Consider the following 20,787-nt stretch of genomic DNA (forward strand, 5'->3'; position numbering starts at 1 on the left):
CATCGTCTTAGCCCCGTTTCCTAATGAGATCACAGCCTACCGGGGTATAGGGCGACAATTGGATAGACAGACCTCCAGTTAAATTGAGACCTCCATGCCTGATTCTAAGTATGGCCTCAGACATGCAAATAAAAGTTGAGAGAGAATCAATGACGTTGGTTCCAAATGCTAATGCAATAACAGAGGTTGGACAAACGTGGTCGAATTCCTTTCCGCGTAAATATCAGCCGATCTGAAGGCTGTCACTGTGAGCCAGGAACAGCAAGAGGGCAACCCCACACGAAAGATAGCTATAGATCAAGTGGAAACTGGTCGGGTTATGGTAATTCAATCTTCTTTTCTTGTGCACCAATTTCAAACAATATGTCACTGTACGTCTAACCTAGGAGGGCTGTGCCAAAACAGTTGGACTATGATTTCTTGTATCTGATTGAAGTTTATCCTTTCGCTCGACCTTCGAAGCTTCCCTCTCGATCTCTTTCAAAACCTGTTGAGGCGAAGAAAGACACGCTACGTAGGCACTAAGTAGAAACGGGCCCGACTGATCAAAACGATTCGATTCAAGTATTACGAACATGAATTGAATTATTGATTTCAAGCTCTGTTTTAGGCCTACACTCATCCCCAGCCCCCTATTTATCTATCAATCCAGACATAGCTATATCCAACCCAAGGCCCTGATTGTCCCCATTTTTATATGTTTACTTCAATCCCCTCGAGTCCGTCTGATACGATATAATCCAACGGTTTGACTAGCTTTTCTAGATTGAACACTCCAGCGGAAGTGGGTGGAAAAGTTCCAGGCATGTTTATGGCGGGTATTGTTTCCTTTGGCCGGATGGGGCTTCGAACCGGGTGGCCAGCGATTCCTCAACGGTAAAGATAAGCCCCCCCCAGACACACACACACACACTGATAAGGCAAAGATTTTTGAGCACAAGTAAAGACAGTGAACAGGGCTTTGGCCTTCAGTCTTGTAATTTATTTAAGTAGCCAAGAGGTAAGGCCCAAGCGTTGTCTGTAAATTAATCACGCATTTTTCAAGAAAGACGATTCTAACCAACCCCTTTTGGTTTAGGAGCATGTCCTCTCCTAGCGGACTGATCGAAGGTCCGAATACCTTGACCTTGTCTCAAGGACAAAAGATTCACTATGAGGCCCGGGGCCAAGGTTCCAAAGCGGCATTACTAATGCCCGGAGCTTTGGGCACCGCTTCCTCCGATTTTGCCCCTCAACTCCAACACTTCTCTGGTCACCCACAACTCCGGGTGATTGCTTGGGACCCTCCGGGGTACGGTGCTTCTCGGCCTCCGGCTCGAACCTGGCCCTTGGACTTTTTTGATCGTGATGCCAAGCTAGCAATTGACCTCATGGACCAATTGGGCTTCGATCAGTTCAGTGTCTTGGGGTGGTCCGACGGTGGAATCACGGGCATGGTCATGGCTGCTGAGTACACGGAACAGATCGAGAAGTTGGTCGTTTGGGGCGCCAATGCATTCATCTCCGCGCAAGATGTGCAACATATCACCAACGTGAGTGATGTGAGTCAATGGTCCGAGCGCATGAGACGCCCCATGGAAGAGACTTATGGTGTGGATTACTTTCCCATCATTTGGAAGGAGTGGTGTCAAGCCTACCGAGCCGTGTTTGAGAAAAACCAGGGCGAGATCTGTCGTCAGAGATTGGCCCAAATTCAATGTCCGACCTTGATTGTCCATGGCGACAAGGACGCCATGCTAGACACGATTCATCCGGACATCTTACAACGAGAAATTCCAAACGCTCGGTTAGTCAAACGATGAAAACGCTGAGTATTTGAATTGACTGGATTCTATTTCTGAAAAGTATCTTTTTTTTTTCTTCTTTATTTGTTTTCAGTCTGGAGCGATTCCCCGACGGCAAACACAATCTCCATTTTAAGTATCAAAAAGAGTTCAACCAAATGACGGAAGAATTTCTATCGGCGAATTGAAATAGAAAGTAATCAAGTCCAGGTAATGATTGTGTGGCATTCTTTTCCAATGGCCATAAGAGACAATATGTACAGCGTTTTGATGGGTCATTAGTAGTCGTTGGCATCGAACTGAAAGGGTTAGTTTTTTCAGTTCCATTCTTGTGTCTCATTCGCTCATTCCACTCGATTTTTGCACCGTTCTCGTAGCTCGAGAAATCTCATTGTGCGCAACGGTTCGACTTGCGGAAAATAAACTTGGTTATTGGTTTTTCTCCGACAAACCAATATGCCCTTGATCAATAATTTCTTCATGTTGCATTGAATGGAATGTTCTCCTCAGAGCTTGTCAACTCAATCAAAGATTGACGTCGTCACGGCTTCCAAAGTGGCCAAACTTGGTCTTGTTCCGATGCATGTAAATATCTTGATCATAGTCGGTCCAATTATTATCCGTGGATGTGGCCCAGTTGTCCGAGTCCTCTTCATTCAAGGAGTCGTTGTCTTGTGGGCTCAAATAGCCTGGATGGAGGCGATCCCGACTACGGCTGTGCGTGGAACTTCGATGTGCGGATCGCCTTGAAGTTCGTGAGACTGCACTGGCCCGTGAATGCCGTCCATTGGTGGCCATATCACCTTAACCTCCATGACTAACTAACGATTGGCGGGATTGGCGGAGATCTATGGAAGACAGGAAAGCGAATGTGAAAGTTAGTACACCTCGTCCAGATGCTTAGGTTAATCCAATGAAGCACTTGAGTATAATTTGTGAGCGAAACTTGTGAATCAATTAAACTAGGGGAAGAAGTGAGATGCCCATTGGCCCTACCTCTCCCTGATACGATCACAGAAGTATCCCCAAATGACTAGATTTAAGCGAGGTTAGCTGTGATGGATCGCTTATGTTTTCCAAGCGTGTTAGAGGTACCCAAAGCGGCGATAGTAGCTCTGCAGAAGCCTTGGATCATGGTCAAGACGATCAGACAAAACTTTTCGCCATATTTGCTGTTCAAATTGAAGTTCTACGAATAGAAGAAAATGGACGCCACCGTCAGAGTTAGAGAGAAAGGTCACAATCATTATGGAGAACTACTAAGAAGCCTTAAAAGATTTATTCGCCCCTAGGCCATGCATTTCTTCAGCATCAAGTTAGTGAAACAATTTCCATTCACTTTTTAGGTCTGTTATGAAAGCATTGCTTCCGTCTGTACGCTTATTTGTACATAGAATGAGAAAAAGAAGTCGGAAGTGGGGTCGGTAGTAATTGTGTTACCTTGTCTGCTTAGTCCAAGTCCAAATGCCCCATTCGTCAAGTATGCCTTTCCAGTCAGATCCCCAATGGATTTTGACCGCCCGGTGGTCCGCTGACTCAGGGCACTTAAGTGAGATCGTGCGTCTTCGGGGATGAACCCGCCATTGAGCGATCCGGCTGCACGTTGAAGGTCTATCAGTTGTTGGGCGTCATGGAAATTTTTAATGGCAAGCGAGGATGCCGATTGGGAGTTGGACCTACCTGCACGTTCCATGTGATACATGCGAGATCTAGGTATGCTCCGATCCGTTCGTTGGCTGTACATCGAAATCTGATCCCAGTCTTTCGAAGTGGGTCCCAAGCCAATGGAGGCTAGACCTGCCAACGGAGGGCCGGCGGTGAGTGTTCCCATGCCGCTCATACTCAAGGTATGAATTGGCTTTTCGTCCAAAATCTGCGAGATCAAGTAAGAATTGAGTCAACCATCAGGACTTCCCCACCCTGTGCAGTTGTAATATTGGGTTATTTTATCCTTACCTTGGCTTCTCGTGACTTTTGACTAGTTTTTAGGCACGCAATAAAGATTATGACCGCAATAATGACTGTGGCCACGATGGCTGCACTGGCAGGAATAATGATCCAATCCAGCTTCTGACTTGTCCCAACGCCCTCTGTGCGAATCTCTCGACATTGCTCGAAAGGGACAGAATTGGGCGTGATTTTAAGCTCTTCAAGTGAGACCACGCAAACCACAATGCATTCCTGCAATAAATAGGCACAGAAAAGCAAGATCATGATCACCGACCGTCACACCTGCCATGTGAACGAAAATTCATGCTCTTTGAGGGCTTACATTTGACGGGACATTCTTGATGCGGAATTCCCTCTCACTTGGGGCCAAGGGAGGCCCTTGTTTGAATTCGGGTTTGCCAAACAAGCGGTAAACCACACGAAACCCCAATATGTTGGTCACCTCGGAATGCCATTTGATCACAATGGAGTTATCTTCTTTATACGCGTCTCGAACAATCACTTCGTCGTAATCCAGTTCCTTGCATAACGTGGACCGATCGATCAGGCTTTCTTGATGTCGGGGCAAAACGTCCGTTTCCGATCTCTGAGGTGCAAGTGCGGGTGGTCTTTGGCGTTGATTGAAACTAGCTCCCACGCCTAGATTGGCCTTGTTGATGATTTGAGGCTCTGGAGGTTGAACTGATCTCGGTCGATTGGGACCTATGTTCGGGCGCAATGAAGGATCTTCTCGTGGTCGGGAGATGATTTGCCCGCTCAATGAATTCGGGGGTGGAGGCAAGATTGGTCGGGGTGAGGGCGTACTTCTAGCTGATTGAGGGAAAGCGGAGTTGCTTTCCGGCAAGGCCAGTCCGGGAGGCAATTGGCGCCGGGAGTTTTCTGCCCGCCTTAAAGATGGCTCGGTCGAAACGATCTGAGGGGGCGGGACAGGGATGGCGTTTCGATTTCGTGGTGGCTGGCTTTCTTGTCCAACCATCATTTTTATCTCTGTGATGATATCTCCCGGTCGAACCGTGGGTGATGGGGTGGCCAGCTGTGGGTTCTGAGAAGGGTGGGGTGCCTTATTATGGAGACCATTATTGATCACTTGGGGCCTGAACATTTGGTGGTTCGTTGGTGGACTCTGAGGTGGTCGCCGGGCTGGGGTGGGTGGAAGAGAAAAAAGTTCGGGCTCTCGAGTTTTGGTGGCTTCAGTGGTTGTGGTGGTGGTGGTTGGAGGCGGTGCTCGGGTTGGAGGGGGGCCACAGATTAGGTCTGAAAAAATCGACAATATTCCTGTAAAGGAGAACGACTGAGGGTACAGGGATTGGTTGGTCTTCTTTCAAGAGAACGCGTGGATATATTTGTTCCTATCCTCATGTTTGTAAGAACTCTGGCAGAATGATCTGCAAAAATGGCTGTCTCTCTGCATAGGATCCAAAAATCGAATCGGTATCGCCAATGCTTTGAATTTGATCTCCAGAGCCTAACAGACCTCGTTCTTTCAACCGCAAGGTTAGAAAATGATTTTCGTTTTCTCGCCCCATTGATCTTGATTCATTGTTGGAGCAATTCAAGTAGCGATACACTATTGTGGGCTCTTTATGCAACATTATGGTTCGTTCTAATCTTATTTCAAACAATATTCTGTTCATCAAGGCTCTAGATTTTGCAATATCCCGATGAAAATAACAGATCATTGAAGCACCTCATCTAACATACGTCCACTGCACCGTATGAATCAAATTTATCGGTTGGATGTTCATACGGTTTCTCGCATGACAAGTCATAACGAGGTTGAAATCCTGGCCCTTTGGAGTCAGGACATTCAGACAGAGTTAAAGTGTGACTCGATTAAACATTTTATCTCGAATAAAGCGGGTTCCGCTCAAGTTACTCGTAAGGCAATATGTCAACAACGCGCTTGGGTGGATGCGCTTCTTTATTGTTCAGTTTCCCTTTTCATGCTGTGGGGCAATTGCTGTCTTGCTATTCAAAATTGGCAAAAACAATTACCTAACTATGTAGTATAGTGGATACCATACCTTAGTATGATGGGGTGTATCCATGGAGATTTGTCTAGCAAGATCTGTTGTTGTTTTTCGTTATGCAAAACAATGAAATGCATTTTCTCGCTGAAGGTCACAGCGGTGATCTGCAGAGCTCATGTACAATATAATCAGCCCTCGACAGATATGATATTGGAAGAGCTTTGGGTGTGGTGAGGGTTGAAACCCGAAGTGGCTGAAAGTGCCCAACCAAAAAAGGAGCTCAGATTTTCTTTTGAACTCTTTGCAAACCAATACTATCGAAACGAAGATCAGATGATCGCTTTCTTGTGGTGTCTTGCAGGGTCAGCCAATCACGCCCAACTCGTTACATACCAATCTGAGCCATCATTCCCGTGTCATTCATCGTTCATTTCGCCGTTCAAGGGGCACGTTCTCCGCCATGATTAACTCCTGGAATTTGTTGCCAACGACATCCTTGGAAATTCAGCACGAGCTTCTCACTAGTTTCTTCCGGGCTCAGAAAGCACGTCTTGTAAGTAAATTATAGCCATTTTTTTTCTTCAATTACCCGAATGTGTATGGTGGTTGTAGATCATATCCTTGAAGTTTCACCACTAGATGGCGTCCTACCACAGGCAAAAAACCGTGCGGAAAAATAGTGCAAAAGTAATTGTTATTTTGCTTGTACGTAGCTACTTTGATCATTAGACCCTATCTGTCATTGTGTTTCGGCTCGATTGGGGCCTTGTAATGATTTCATGAAGTGTTGTTGGAATCCTTTAGTTGCCCTGATTAGTGACAAAATGAGTTCAAAACTTGGGCCAAAACGTGAATAAAGTGGATTTTTTTCGGCATTACATTGCTTTAGTATATGTAAATAGAAATAGGCAGAACATGTATGATTGACTCAGAAATTACAGTTGCCTAGTTTGTTGTTAGATTGAAACCTGGAACCGATTTTTCATTAAATTCCTTCATTGAATGCATGTAGCGCAATCTTGCTCGTTAAGTATATTATATGACAACCTTCACAGCAAAGACATCACTTGTCTCTGCACGACCCTGTAGAGGATTGAAGATGCAAACATGTTCTGACCTAAAAGGAGCATATGCCATATAACTATCTACTAGGTAGGTCCTCGAGATTTCCGTGGAAAATCTTGGTCTGCCCTCTTTTGGTTCGATCTCTCTCTGGATCAAACAAAGAACAATTTGTTGAATGACGATGAAAAATGGTCCACTTATCTCGAACTGTTGCAAAGCCAATCGTAAAACAAAATCGTATCATTCCTATCGATCTCATGTCATGGCTTGTTGAAACAGTCGAGGTGTTTGCAATGTTGCGCTCGTTGAAAATCCGATGAGTACGAACGTATGTACGTACAGTGTGTAGGCGATTGAGCCCAACCTTTAAGTGTTGTTTTATGTAGTGAACCTATTCTATTCGGTAATTGGTCATTTTTGCCCTTTTCACACCTTGAGCCGGCAATGGGGCGTGACGAAGTAAGATCTGCTGTCGGTTTCAAACGCGTATGATACGCTCACATGTATCATTTGAAGAGGCCAATTAAGCACGCCCCATTGAAAACAAATACCCACAATGACTACTCTTTACGAATCCAGCAATGGCGTTCGAACACCTTGGGGTGGCTTGTACAAACTGTGGTGGTCATGGTTTCTGCATATCCAAATGGAACTGCTCTTGATTCATGAATGGGTTTCAAATTTGATGCTACAACTCACCATTAGCGCTGAGTTGATAGAAGTTTCGGTCCCTCAAGTGTTGAGGATGTCCACAGAACTGGGGATTTCGTTCCCGTGAGGTCACTTGGAGGTCATATTTCTGGATCCAATCCACGATCCAGGCGATGTTGCAATCACACGTGAGAAATCGCCCACCCAAGCTCAATCCTCGGAGAGTTGAATTTAAGTGCACGAAGGTCTCCTCAGGTAATGTCGCCATGGGATTGCCATCCAACGCCAACAGGGTCAGGCTGTGGATATCCTTGAACGCCATCTGGGGTAGCACCCGCAGCAAATTGAACCCAAGATCTAGAACCTGGGAAAAAAGCGGATCATCATCATCATCATCCATGACGTGACGGAATACCGTCTGCACACACTGTACGCAGGAACTGAATACGAAACGGACCATTGGGATGTTGAAATCGACAGGCTGACGACTCTTTGGGGACTGAAAGGATTGACAGGATGGGAGTCCAAATCTGAATTCCAATCGCGTTGTGACTTATGGTTATGACTTATGAATGATGATTTCCCACCTAATACAGTATAGAGTTCAGTACAGAGTAGTCACATACTCTACGACTTTTTTTGAAGTCTTTCCCTCAAATCCAAAGGGGGGGAGTTAACTTTCTACAAATCTTGGAATCGCTCTCTAGCAAAAAAGTGATAGAGATCGGCCGCAAAAGCCCATAGATTCAGTCTATTGTCCTACAGGGTCCACACTCCGTCGATTTTGAACACTTGGGAGGACGGGTGTGGCAGGTAGAGGCTTGAACCTGACAGATCAAGATCATCAAAGTTCCTGAGATTTTCCGTCATTGAAATCTCTAAATCACGATCATGCCTCATTTACGCGATAGAGAATCCCGCTCGTCATGATGAATTGGTAGCACCTTCCAACATCTTGCTTGCTAGTCAGTCAGCTCGCTCAGGAATGACATATCATCAAGAGTGTGGTGTTAAATCAAGGTCTAAATTCCCAGTGAGTGGGGAACGCACTTGATTTCAAGCAGGGTTGGGCGGGAATTCGGTGATCAATTCTAAAATGGTTTCAACTCGTTTTTCTAGAGTCCACAACTCAAGCCTTTGCATTTCGCATCTGATGTTTTGTCTTTCATTGCATGCGATCTAAGTTAGGGAAAATTGGTTAGTCCCAAGTATTCCAGGTTTGATCTTTTTTTAACTATTTTAACAATATGGTACCAACACAAAAAATGTTTACCATACTATTTTTTATCGTGAAATTGCATCCTTAAGGCCAACAATGAAAACACAAATGGCAGTACAATAAATGTTGAATCATTAGATTCGTTTTGTTGCTCTTTTACACATCAACGTGCTCTTGAGTAGGCCCGACCCTGCATTGCGGAGTGCTTAAAGAAATAATGATAATAGCGGTGTGCACGGCCCAAACACTTACTCAGTACATCTGTACATACAGGTGACGGAGGTGAGTTTTAATCATCATCCTATTGCGAGATGATTGTAATTCTTGAGTTGTAAGTATAATGCCGCCGACGCCTCCCCCTCTCTTTCACCCGGTAAAATGTCTGCATTGAGGTACCATCTGCTGGTTGGACAGGAAGTTCGAAATCTGCACGACTTGATTCGAACGGAACTTGCATCAAGGCAAATATCGCCGTCTGTTCTCCTACACTCATCGCTATTTCAAGCCTCTACAATACTGTGTATTACGTCGCTCAATCACATCCCAATGGTTTTTTCAGTTTAAACGTTTGATCTGAGTGCCTAATGAATGAGTCGTTGAACTATGATATGGTTTGCCAATGAGTGATCTACTACATTCGTACAGGCTATCATTACATCCATCCATTGGGATATCAACTCGAGCAGCACCTCCATTCTAAATAATGGATCACGGTCCAGATATTTGCGGATATACCCCACCAAAAGTGCGTACGTACGAGTCCCAACTTCCTCATTCTATCGGCCAAGATGAATGAATTTCGAGTGGTCAAAATTTGGGGTCGGGGAGAATAGTTCAACATGTTAGATCCTATGAATGATGCTCAATCTACAGTAGAGAGGAAGCCACATGGAGAAAGATGAACCCAATCCACTCATGCCAGGGGTTAAAATAAGTCAAGGTCCTTGTTTGAAACGTTTGGTCTGGTTGGTTTCTGTGCGTTATTGGCAACGACTACTCTTCCAGTCTTTATTTGGAGCACCTTTGTAGCGGGATTTATTTGCCATCCCTCCCACCCCGAACTTAAGTTTCTTTGCCTGGATGTACTGACATATACATACCCCGCACGACCAGTCAGACACGAAAGATATCATTTTCGTCTTGAGCTCTGCTGATATGAATCTCATATGCGCATTCCAGGTATGCGAGCAGCATCTGATTTGGATGGCCCATCTTTTATCAACGAGATTTGCGATCGTCTGTTACGTTAGCAAAGGGTACCTTGGGAAAACTGGCATGAATTGATCATCAATGTTTACTTGTGATTTCTTTCTAGTAGTGATTTCAGGGAAAGTCAACTAACACAATTGTGACTGTCTTTGGAATGAATAAGTCATTTTCATTCATTGGTCCGTTTCACGTTAATCCAGTATTTGGGCCAGGCCACATTCTTAGTCGCCTCGAAAGGAAAAATGAAGAAGACGGTTTGGACGACAAATGAGTAAATCATCCCGTAAGTCTGTGGCCAACAAGGCAAACATAAAATAGCCTGAGTAATCAACAATATGGCTTAGCCCCAACTGAATGAAATCTGTGTGATTGGATTACAAGCTGTGGTTGTCATGATGAAGTTTTCCCATCAGCCCTTCACTCTTTTATTCTTGTTGCCCGCTCTATGAAAAGGAACGAGGAAATGCCTTCGTTTCATAAGAATAGCGAAGGGTAGACGTGGCGAATGAGAGGTTGGCCTAACACACTATGCCAAGTCACATATCCACAATTAGTGATATGAGGTTGAGGAATGGCTCATCTTCATGAAGGAAAGGCGTGAAAGTCCCCCTTCCCCCCCTTCTTCTTTTCAATTGATCCCCACCCTGTTCTTTGGAATCGTGTCTGGAAGATTAATTGCACGACCTTGAATGTTCGCACTTGGTCTCGTTGCTCATAAATTCTCCTGCTTTCAGCTTCCTCGACCGGAAAATTGCCAAACGTTTCCGAACAGTAGGAAATTCCTGGGAGTTCTCTCTTCGATTATTGGGACTTTTCTTCCAACATGATTTCACTCACCAAATGAACGGCTGCTAAATTCCAAAGTGAACAAAAATCGCTGTTCTTACTATGGGAATTGATGTCGTTTTGGTTGTAATATCCCAGGATCGTTGAAATTGCCGATGAAGATTTTTTCCTGTCTCTTTCTGGATGTCACGAACAAAAATTATTGTTATCGTATTTCAGGTGAATTGCGAGTCCCTTTCCCAAAAAATCAAGGTTAAAACCCGCTCACACGAGTAAGTCATGATGACGTTCTTGGGGAAGATAGTTTCGTCGGAACAAAGTAATAAGACTTGTGTCACGAGATCGAATTGAAGTTGGGGATAGGGGTAGCCGGCTGTGTTGATTTTTTAAAAAAAATCTTCGACATAGATGCTCAAGCAGGAAGTTTGATTACGCAGATTAATCAAGATAGCAATTCACTTTTTTCCTCCACCCTGATGAGACCAAATACAGACTCAGGCCCAATTGCATTTGAGCGCACATTGCTGTCGTCATTGCTGTGTTGTCGATGTACAGTAACCGTGTAAGGTATCAGGTAAGTTGTTGAGTGGGTTGAGAAGGGGCGCTAAATTCACGTGCTGATGGAGAAAATGACAATGTTGTTGCCCGCATCTCAACTCACTTACCGAACACTGAGTACCATAATTGTCTGCTTGGATCTGGGGAGGAGTGAGGCATTACTTCCCGTCGAGTGGGCCTAAATTGATTTGATTTCAGGAAGTGAGCAATATGAAGCAATTAATAAGTGCCTGGTGGGAAAAGGACTCGCCTAAAACCTCGACTCATTGTCAAAGTCCAAGTCATGGTGTGGTGTCTCTCCTTTGCAAATTGCATGGCGTAAGATCATTGGCCGAGAGCAAATGCGATAAAAGTCTCTTGTCAAACCATATTCAGTGTTCCCACGCAAAGCACGATTACCTCTCTGTCTCATGATGAGCATTGCATACTGAGACTGAAGTTTGAGCCGTGAAAGCAATGAGAAAAAATGAGCCATTATGAAGAAAGAAGCTCGAAAGTAGATTGCAAGTCCGATCTTTGCGTCAAGTCAGGTTTAATTAGGTCAGCATTTGGTACGGTACACTCCTGCCAATTTGCGGCAGGAAGAGCGCCTCCAGTTGAGGAAGGAAATCTCGTCGGTTAAACTTAGATATCTCTCAGCACCATCTGGCTACCTGAGCAATCAGTCAGTCAGTCAGTCAGTCAGTCAACTAGTTGCTTTGGTCTCAGGTATGTGCGACATTTCGCAGATCTGTTCTCTCTTTTAACTCAGCCATCATGACTGGAGAAAAGTATTGGAGCACAGGGAATGAAAGCACCGACAAATAGTACAGTTGAAGTAGGTACTTTATACTCGCACACCTTAAGGTACATTCCAATTTAATAGCCTTTTAGTATTAGGAGTTTTTGGTTTATTTCATTCTATTCAAAACTTGTACCATTCTTTTGGTTTACAAGTGACAAGTTTTGGCCCACTTGCCCTCTTTGATCGCACGCGAAGGCTCCTATCGATTGAAACCAATCCGTAAGTCAACGCCCGTTTCAAAATCTGTTTGGTCATTGTTGCAAAGAGTCGAGCATTGAAACTTAGGATTTTTCAGAATCATCTACATTAATGCACACTGTAGTCGAATGGAGTTCAGAGATTGATATACTACGTATGAGCTAGTTCGAGACAACCAGGGTTGCACAAGGTTTGGATTTGACAAGAGGAAGTCGGGGGGAATCAGGTTATGCCATCAAATGAGAAACTATGTCAAACCAAGATTGAATCGACCTCTTTACCCTCGTAACCGATGATCTCATGCTTGAACATGACACTCACCCCGGCTACAAACTTGCACTACATTAGCCATACAAACTGAATTATAAGGCAAGAAATTCACCTCAAAATTACGCTAAAACTGGAAAGGAGATAACAATTTGAAATCCAAAAGTGATCACCAGGATCTTTTTGTCCTTGCTTTAATTAAAGATGAGAGAGAGACTCTGACACTGGCTTGAACAATGCGCCTGGTGTCTGGGAGCATTAACACGTGCATTTCAGAGGAAAGTAAGTGCATGAACAAGACGACGAAGATGAGAGTTTCCCTTTTTTCCAGGCTTAATTATGCTCAACGTCAGCTTGTCCACGATTTCAGATTTCAAAAATCGTCGGACCAAAGTTGTGGGCAAAAAAAGACAGGCGTAGATTATTGTCCAATTGTCCAATAGATAGGTGAAGAGGAAGAAGGCCAACTATTTTTCAGCTTGATTTCTTACCCTGAGTCCTTTGAGTCCCATAACCGCTTGGAGGGGATATTCGGTTAGCAAATTGTTCAGCAGACTTAATGATGTGAGGGTATCGGCAATCCCTGCGAACACATCTGGGTGGAGTTTTTGGATGATGTTCCGTTCCAAGTTCAGAGCGGTCAGTGAGTGGAGCTCTTGGAAAGTGCCGGGTTCCACGTTCCTGATGTTGTTTTGGGCCAAATCCAAAAATGCCAAGCCGTGGAGTTTCCGGATCCCCTCCGGGATCTGCTTCAGTTGGCAGGCTTTCAAGTTCAGATTCTTCAGGGACGAATCCAGGCCTCTCAAAGCGTTGTCAGACACGGTCAAGTTGTTCTCGGCCAACTTCAGAGTCTTCAGCCGGAGAGTGACGAAGGCGTTGTCGGGCACGAACTTGATCCTATTCTGAGACAAATCCAACAGGCTGACCAACCTCAGCTGTCGTAAGGGTTGAACCGGGATGGTTCTCAATTGGTTGTTGGCCAAATTCAAGTTTTGCAAGGTGTTCTCCAGGCCTCGGAAGGCATTATCCGAGATCTCGATGATTTCAGCCGCACTGATCTGCAAGCTGATGATTTTCAGGTTCTTGAAAGCGAATGGCGGGAGTGATCCCACTGTGCTGTTATTGATGTACAGCAATTCAATGACAGAGCCTTGAGAATACCGATGAAGGGCTCCCATGAGGATGGTGAAGTTCACTAATTGGCATTGCACCGAGAGAGCTTGCTCGGGGTTGAGATTGCAGATGCAGGCGGATTGAAGAGGTAGAAACCGTTGATCCTGCCCCCAAGGGCATTGGGCTTTCACCACTGAATTGGATAAGAAGCCTATGATCAATATGAGGAGCACCACTATCGGTGGGCGGAGTGGCATCATTTTGGATTTGACGTAGAAAATCGGTCTAGGATCGCCAGTCTAATTCAAGTCCATTCTGAAAATCACAAACAGTACATGATTTTCATTGATTACAACTCATTAATGAGCTAACGAGGCAGCCACTATACGGTTTTTATGTCCCATGTTTGCTTTACTTCTCTCTCTGCCATCACGTCTGTGTATGAGCGGATCTGATAGATGTGTGAGACTCAGATGAACGAACGGTGCCTGCCTGAAATTCAGTTATCACCTTCATCCATCAAGGTAATCGCTTCAGTCACCCACTACGTACGTACATTGTGTATGAACACAGAGAGGTAAGTACTGCAACTCGGTCTTCCGCAAAACATTCACAATCTTTATCCCCCCATACGTGTACGTCGGTCGAAGTGCTTGAAAGTTCCGCAAGATGCGTTGCTATTTTTCATCTTCTTCCTCATTTTTTACTTTCGCCAAAAAGTGCGACCAACATCTGTTAGAGGCAGCCCTGAGGCAGCCCTCAGCCATGGTTGTTGGTGACTAAATTGATCCCGCTCTAAGATGACGAGGTCCGGCTGTACAAGAAACAATATTAGTTCACCCACTGGAAAAAGTGTCTCGGTCTTTTTTGTTCACGCCTCTTTGTCCACCACCGATCACCAATCGAGGTGTGTGTCGTGAAATGAACGTCAATTGGATGTTCTCCTGCAGTGTCTTCTGTGGCATTGAACAGTACGTGTGTAGTATGTTGAACTAAGTGGGATGGATGATTATGGTTGTCTTAGAGTGAGTGCACATTGAAGGAGATGTGAACCTCGTCATAGCTGAGTGAAACTTGTGGGAAAACTCGTGATAAATTCCGAGATAAAAGCAACAGTACCTACTTCTTGGAGCGGCAGAAATAGTAGGAGCATTGGACCCTGATGAGCCAGTTTCTTACTAGACATTTCATGGCGTATTTACCTTGCAGCTATATCTAACCCAGTGAGAAAAATTGTTGTTGCCATTAAGAATGGGTCAGGTGCCTCATCAAAGAATCACAAATTTAGTTTGCTTTGTGACAGCTGTACACGAGTAGGTATGAAAAAAAGCTTGAAGAGGATGGATAAACTTTGAACATGTGCCGAGTTTGCTGATAGGGTATCACAATTGATGACTTGATCATTATCATATCTTCATACCACACTTGGTTCAAAATTCAAAATTGAGCAATTGCCGAGTCTGTAGGAGTCAGTTCATACGGAGATCGAATCATTAACGGAGAAATGATCTTCTCGAACAGATTTGAAACGTCCTTGTCAATTTCACAGTATGGCTAGCAATCTGAATCGATTGACCCCCCTATTCTTGAGACAAGTTGTCTATGTCGGTCATTGTTCAAGAACCTTTAAGATGAGAGGTTCATGATGTACCATCTGAAGATGACTATCCTGGATCTGGTACGTCGAAGCGGTAACTGTCGGACAGGTTAGAAGAATGATCCTAATCACGGATTTCCATGTCTGTCAATGTACCTACAGAACCTCCCGATAAGCGGTGACTTATTGCCTCGTGATAATTCCAACCTTATTGTACATCTAGAAGCTAAGTTCACTCTAATCCTTGAAGTAAGGGACAATTTTCCCTTGGTTCTCAAGTCAATGTCAAAATCCGGCTAATTGCTCAATCGCACCGTTCAAAAGTTTGTGAATATGACCTTGACAATGGACGCTCTCGAAGAGAGTTTGGAACCTTGAACGAAGATTTGGCTTAGAGGTTTTTTTTTTCTTGTTCTTCTCTTAAAGACCATCACTTTTGTGTCTCGCTCTTTCACTAACAACACGTCATCCGTTGGTTTGACAGGGCAAACTTATTGGGTAAAGTTCAAATGTTCACTTAAAACCCCGTGTGCGACCGGAACACTAGATCATCAAAACCTCCTTCCAAAGGTTTCCAATTTCAGGTTCATCTGCCAATCTCCAATCGTCTCAGGGATGCAAAAGAAGAGCAAGAAATACTTTCAAGGGCATTGCGTTCTCGAAGAAACCCAATTACATTTTCTCCTTCAGGAGATGCACCAACATTAGAATATCAGTCTTTTCATGCCTTTAAGGCAGCAATGATCGCAAACCAATGCCCTCTTGAATCTTCTCCTCGCTTAAACAAAAGTGTCGTAAGTCAGCTATTTTCAACCCTACCAAACTTTCAAAAAAAAACTAATCGGTTAATAAATAAACCACTTATCTATTGTTACTATCATCATGTAATGCCCTTTCGAAATCCTCTTTCGCATGTCCACGGGACTGATGACAGGTGGCTGAAGAATGCAGTAGCATAGGGGAGGAGGCCTCGGGGATTCCTCTGGCCAGCTTTCCGACATCTATCTACGGACGAGTAGCAAAAACGAACGAACGAACGAACGAACGAACGAACGAACGAACGAACGAAATATGGATGGACAAGAGGAGGGAAGGAGACCATGGCCGTCGTCGTTCCTTGATCGACGAACCACCAAACTTAGTGGGGCAGTGTGTATAAACGATCGTATGTACGAGCTATCGGAGAGGCACTTTGGTGCCAGACATTGTCAGGTGGGAGAATCCCGTTGCTTTCTTCGCAAGATGTTGCCTCTTGGAAAAACTGGCCAGGGTTTATAACGAAGACGAAAAGGAGAGCTGGTCTGGCTGGCACCTGAACAAGAACAACTGTATCTGTTGCTGAAGCACCGCTTAAGCTCTGAAGCCACCGAAGAGTATGAAAATAAATAACAACTGGCTCTATTTGACCATTGGGAAGGCAGACAATGAAACGAGCTACGGTTAATTCGATCTGCTATGGAAAACCTTTGTTGAAATGATGCCCATTTTCCCTGAACCCTGTGTGTACGGTATGTATGTATGTATGTACGCGTATATAGTAACTCCGCCGATTATGGTTGCGTTCGCAATGTCTAAAGTTGGATGACAAGATCAAGAATGCCACGATGAGAGCGGTTCCCACGTGCAGCATTGAAATCACCCAGTTCTTGGCACTCGAATGTTTGTTCGGTGTTACTTGGATCGTTTGGGAAAACTTTTTGACACTACTGCCAATCCAGGCGAGGTCATTTCCCGGCCAAAACCATCACATGAGAGGTTGAGGTTATTTTTTCCTAAAGAACAGGAGCTCCTCTTTGCCAATGTCTTCATAATAATTCTAGTTCTGTGGGGACATTTAGCCAAATGTATTGCTCGCCGCATCTGCTGTAAATCATTCCATACATTCGTTTTAAAGTAAAAGTGCTTACAAGGGACGAGATAGAATGACGATTCATCCAATGATATGTAAGTCAATGAGCGAGAAGCCGAACTAACATCTTCATCATTGTTTGATCTAACACAACCACCATGATGAGAGGGTTGTGTGACGTGCACGTTTGAGAAAGTCCAAAATTTACAGATCTACATGGTACAAGGCTAAGACGCTGTGAAACTGTTTTTCACACTCATGGTCACGGTAATCTCGTCATGCCAAGACAGTTCATCAAGTGTTTTCTCACCAATAACCGGACCACTTGTGCTAATTCCAGCCAAATTAATAGAAGTTATCTATTACGCTATTGCAAGTATTGGCCGAGGATACCAATAAGTGCTTGACGAATTCAACAACCCATTAAGTCTTACCTTCTAGGACACGTTGGATGATTGATTAGGGCACTTTCTTCGGATTTTTGAATGTTTGCAATTGTATGTGATTGACCGACACGCTAAGAACATTCATTCAGTGGTAGTATTTTTTTGTTTCAACACCGCCGTTATTCCCTCCAAATCATCGACGACTGACGGTGGAATCACAGGATTTTCTCACCTGAACTGGCCGAGCGACAAACCAAGACTGAGAAGAAGTAGACACCGAACGAACGGCCGAAGCCAGCGGGAAAATCCAACCGAAGGCTCCAACTAAAAAGACGAGAGCACCACAGGAATTGCTACTAGGTAGGTTAAGGGATCGTACCAAGGAAAGTTAGGGCAACGGCAACCTCTGGCATCAGTACTAGCACACACACAACTTCGGGATCAAGAGGCCCTGCGCAACCCCATGTACTGTGTGTGTGTGTGTGTGTAGCAAGTGTATGAAGATTGACGAGTGAGCGTGTGAGAGAGGAGATGTGTTGGGGGAGTTGCCTACATAATCGTAGCAACAAGATGCCGCTATTTCTCAGCATCCAGTCTCGATGGTTCGTCTTCTTACCTGAGACTTGCGAGGGTAGTTGTCGGGATATCCCCCTTAGATGCTGACCATGGAGCATGCTTGCTTATGCTCTCCAGTCTCCACCGAGTCCATCCTGGATCGATTTTGTTCGCCCGTCAATGTGGTGGTGGTGGTGATGATAAAGAAGATGTGGAATTGGGGCTAATAGCTCAACTCAACTTGATGAACGGAACTCCTCGCCCATGGAGAGGAACCAGCCGATTTGATGGAATCGGATGGAATGGGTGCCGTTACTTGTGGGTCTTATGAGAAGGCGAACACCAAACCACGAGAACACGACGATCTCCGAGCGTCTTCGAAAATGTCGGAAAATCATTTTAAAACTATTCTTGAAGCATGCGACCATGATCCAATTAATCGTTGAGTAAAATATCATTCTGATAACCCAGACTTGACCCTAGTAAAGTGACAACCGGCAAGTGAACAAGCGTTTAGGACTAAATGGCTTGAAGAGGGCGACCCTGGCTTGACCAAGTTTCAACGCTATTGAAAAAAAGTTCTTTCGTTGAAGGTATCAGTGCCATGATAAGATCAAAGTGTCATTCGCGAAATCATCTGGTGCAACCAAATAAAGTCCAGGCATTAATAATGATATAAAATCATAATGGTTTCTTGTAACTTCATACACTACGTAACATTCACTCAAGTTTTGAATCCTAGGATTCTCATACATTCATTCTAAATTGCCCATATATCCCTCTGGAATAGACCCACGTCATGCAGAAAGTATTTTGATTAACTAGGCATTTCTATTGTAGAATGGTAGTGTTGTGAATTTAAACAGTAAAACAATAACATTTCGGACGAGAAGACTGAGCTCCTTTTGACGTCGGTAATCTCGTTCACAAGTAACACAAAGCTATATGTTGACGTTGATTCCTGAGCAACTTATGCGAAAAAAATATCTGTCAGGGTTCTGCCAAAACTAGGTTAGTCCACTTCCGTGAACCAATTAATGCGTCCATCCGAGACATTTGTGAGTGGATGATTATATTGAATGATGAAGCATTCATTAGTTGATGCCCAAAATTTAGCAACATGCAATTTGGGAATGGGCATAATGAACAAGTAGTGCATAATTCAAATGTTAACATTGTCCTCCACGATCTACTGAAAAAAACGAGTCGAAAGATTTTGTCGCTTACTAAACGTTTCGACCGACGGATCAGTATTATCGGCAATGGTTAAGTTCTAAAATATGCTTGTCCGTGTATTTCCCGCATTTCTAAAGCATGAGTTACAAACTCGTCTCAGAATGATGGTCGGGGCCCAGAGAGAATCCTATGCTGTAAATGTGAATTTTTGCAAATCCATAAAATGTACCCTTTATTTATAATCAGGACTCCATTCCCATTAAAGGATTGTGGTCGTTTAAGACTGAATATTTGCAATGTGCAGTATAAGAGGAATGAACCTTCTTATCTTTATTAATTTTTTTTCCAGCACGAACATAATAAATCCAACAAAATAACCTTTATTTGAGCACTCAACGAATTTGCACTTTCAGTCGACTGGTGGCCTGGTTCTCAATGTGTTTGTGGATTTCGTTGGCTTCTTCTTGTGTCAGTGTCTTTTCCGTGCTTCGATACACTATTCGGTAGCAATGACTATGTTTTTGCTTCTTCTCGTGGTAAAATGAGTCCACCAGGACAACTTGTTCGACCAGATCTCCGCCAATGGAGCGCACCAAGTCGAAAAAGTCATTGGAAGAATATTCGGACCCTTCTTGGGGCAACCAAAAACTTATATCGTTGATGCATTGGGGATACTTGCTCACAGCCTAAAACAAACGATGAGGAGTTAACACAGTGGCTCTCCATTTGAAGACAATGAACTCATCATTCATCTTTTATTAAAAGTGTTTATAAGGAGTTTGGTTCAGACAAATTTAGCTTGAAACTAGAGCTAGATCATCTTTTACGTTCCCGGCGTGGGGTCAAGTGCTGGAGATTTTTTTTAGAATCAGGCAAAAAACATTCCATACTTGTCCCTTTTGAATACTAATTACCTCTATTTGCAAATACTCCTTACCGAATTCTACTTTTCTGTTTTAGCTTTGGAAGAAGTATGATTTTTTTGGCATCTTTAAACGTGTAAGCGTTTGTGAAGTGCAGGCAGGGCTTCTGGATTTCTTTACCTTGTATTTAATCACTTGGTCAATGTCGTCGGTTTGAAATTGGGATAAGAAACCCGAATCTTGGCTCCAAAAGATTCGAATGTCAGGGATCTCGTAGAGTTTCATGGCTAATCGTTCGAGACCGAGGCCAAAAGCCCAGCCTATCTTTTCGGGTACGCCGCCTTGATGAAGGAGTTCTTGTCGCATGATGCCGCAACCGAGCATTTCCATCCATTGGCCTTGGTACTGAATTTCGAGTTCCCATGATGGATGAGTGAACGGAAAGTAGGCATCAACCCACCGGTATTGGAGGTCTGATTCAGAGGGAGAACACATAAGGCGGGTTACATGAGCTATTCTACAATCAGTCTGACTCACCTGATCCGAATAGATCGCGGATGAGTCCCAAGAGACAGTCTTTGAGTTCCCATTCCAAGAGTTGGGTGGCATCTACAGTGTGCCCGGCTTGTTTATGGGGCTTTTCAGTGCCCGCTTCAAACAATTGAATGGGCGTATCCCTGAGCGATCCGGCCCACCGCGCATTTACACCGGCAGCGTCCAACAAACGCACACCCTCGACCTGATGGAAAACGGGATAATGACTGGCATCGATGGCATCGCGGCTGAAACGAGGTCACAACAGCTATG

At 44.2% G+C, this 20,787-nt stretch overlaps 3 protein-coding genes across 7 annotated transcripts; 1 reads left to right on the forward strand and 2 right to left on the reverse strand.

Moving 5' to 3' along the window:
- Positions 1-198: 198 nt before the first annotated feature.
- Positions 199-6,579, forward strand: LOC131884721 (valacyclovir hydrolase-like). Of its 5 annotated transcripts, XR_009373749.1 has the most exons (6): positions 199-322; positions 757-876; positions 1,079-1,786; positions 1,879-1,994; positions 6,066-6,257; positions 6,317-6,579. XR_009373749.1 is itself a non-coding variant. In XM_059232584.1 (5 exons), exons 3-4 carry the CDS (start codon positions 1,083-1,085, stop codon positions 1,970-1,972), a joined length of 798 nt encoding a protein of 265 aa, XP_059088567.1. In that variant the 5' UTR covers positions 199-322; positions 757-1,000; positions 1,079-1,082; the 3' UTR covers positions 1,973-1,994; positions 6,066-6,579. The 5 variants fall into 5 exon arrangements, 4 of the variants coding, with proteins under 4 accessions (XP_059088567.1, XP_059088564.1, XP_059088566.1 ...); XM_059232584.1 differs by having other exon boundaries at positions 757-1,000; positions 6,066-6,579; XM_059232581.1 differs by having other exon boundaries at positions 6,066-6,579.
- LOC131884712 (uncharacterized) lies at positions 1,863-17,868 on the reverse strand. The gene is made up of 8 exons (XM_059232572.1): positions 17,435-17,868; positions 12,933-13,869; positions 7,469-7,784; positions 4,057-4,988; positions 3,741-3,965; positions 3,465-3,657; positions 3,225-3,380; positions 1,863-2,973 (listed from the first exon to the last, which is right to left on the reverse strand). The coding sequence occupies exons 2-8, from the start codon at positions 13,812-13,814 to the stop codon at positions 2,870-2,872; spliced, it is 2,808 nt and encodes a 935-aa protein (XP_059088555.1). The 5' UTR covers positions 13,815-13,869; positions 17,435-17,868; the 3' UTR covers positions 1,863-2,869.
- A 1,537-nt stretch (positions 17,869-19,405) lies between these two features.
- Positions 19,406-20,762, reverse strand: LOC131884716 (probable phenylalanine--tRNA ligase, mitochondrial; the record flags this gene model as incomplete). Its single annotated transcript, XM_059232576.1, is given in 3 exon segments — positions 19,406-19,803; positions 20,161-20,453; positions 20,518-20,762. Coding segments are annotated over 3 exon segments (832 nt in total), but the record flags the coding sequence as incomplete, so codon positions are not given.
- Between the last annotated feature and the right edge of the window lie 25 nt (positions 20,763-20,787).

The sequence above is a fragment of the Tigriopus californicus genome, chromosome 8, assembly GCF_007210705.1.
Source record: "Tigriopus californicus strain San Diego chromosome 8, Tcal_SD_v2.1, whole genome shotgun sequence".
Lineage (NCBI taxonomy): Eukaryota > Metazoa > Arthropoda > Copepoda > Harpacticoida > Harpacticidae > Tigriopus > Tigriopus californicus.

What these genes read in the sequence shown, in the direction of transcription:
- LOC131884721 (XM_059232581.1), top strand. Translation starts at nt 806, where the DNA reads ATGTTTATGGCGGGTATTGTTTCCTTTGGCCGGATGGGGCTTCGAACC. An exon ending in TGGCCAGCGATTCCTCAACG is followed by an intron (nt 877 to 1,078) that starts GTAAAGATAAGC and finishes CTTTTGGTTTAG; the next exon opens with GAGCATGTCCTCTCCTAGCG. An exon ending in CGAGAAATTCCAAACGCTCG is followed by an intron (nt 1,787 to 1,878) that starts GTTAGTCAAACG and finishes ATTTGTTTTCAG; the next exon opens with TCTGGAGCGATTCCCCGACG.
- LOC131884712 (XM_059232572.1), bottom strand. Translation starts at nt 13,814, where the DNA reads ATGATGCCACTCCGCCCACCGATAGTGGTGCTCCTCATATTGATCATA. An exon ending in CTATCAACTCAGCGCTAATG is followed by an intron (nt 4,989 to 7,468) that starts GTGAGTTGTAGC and finishes CGATTTTTTCAG; the next exon opens with ACCTAATCTGTGGCCCCCCT. An exon ending in ACTTGGACTAAGCAGACAAG is followed by an intron (nt 2,974 to 3,224) that starts GTAACACAATTA and finishes TTCTATTCGTAG; the next exon opens with AACTTCAATTTGAACAGCAA.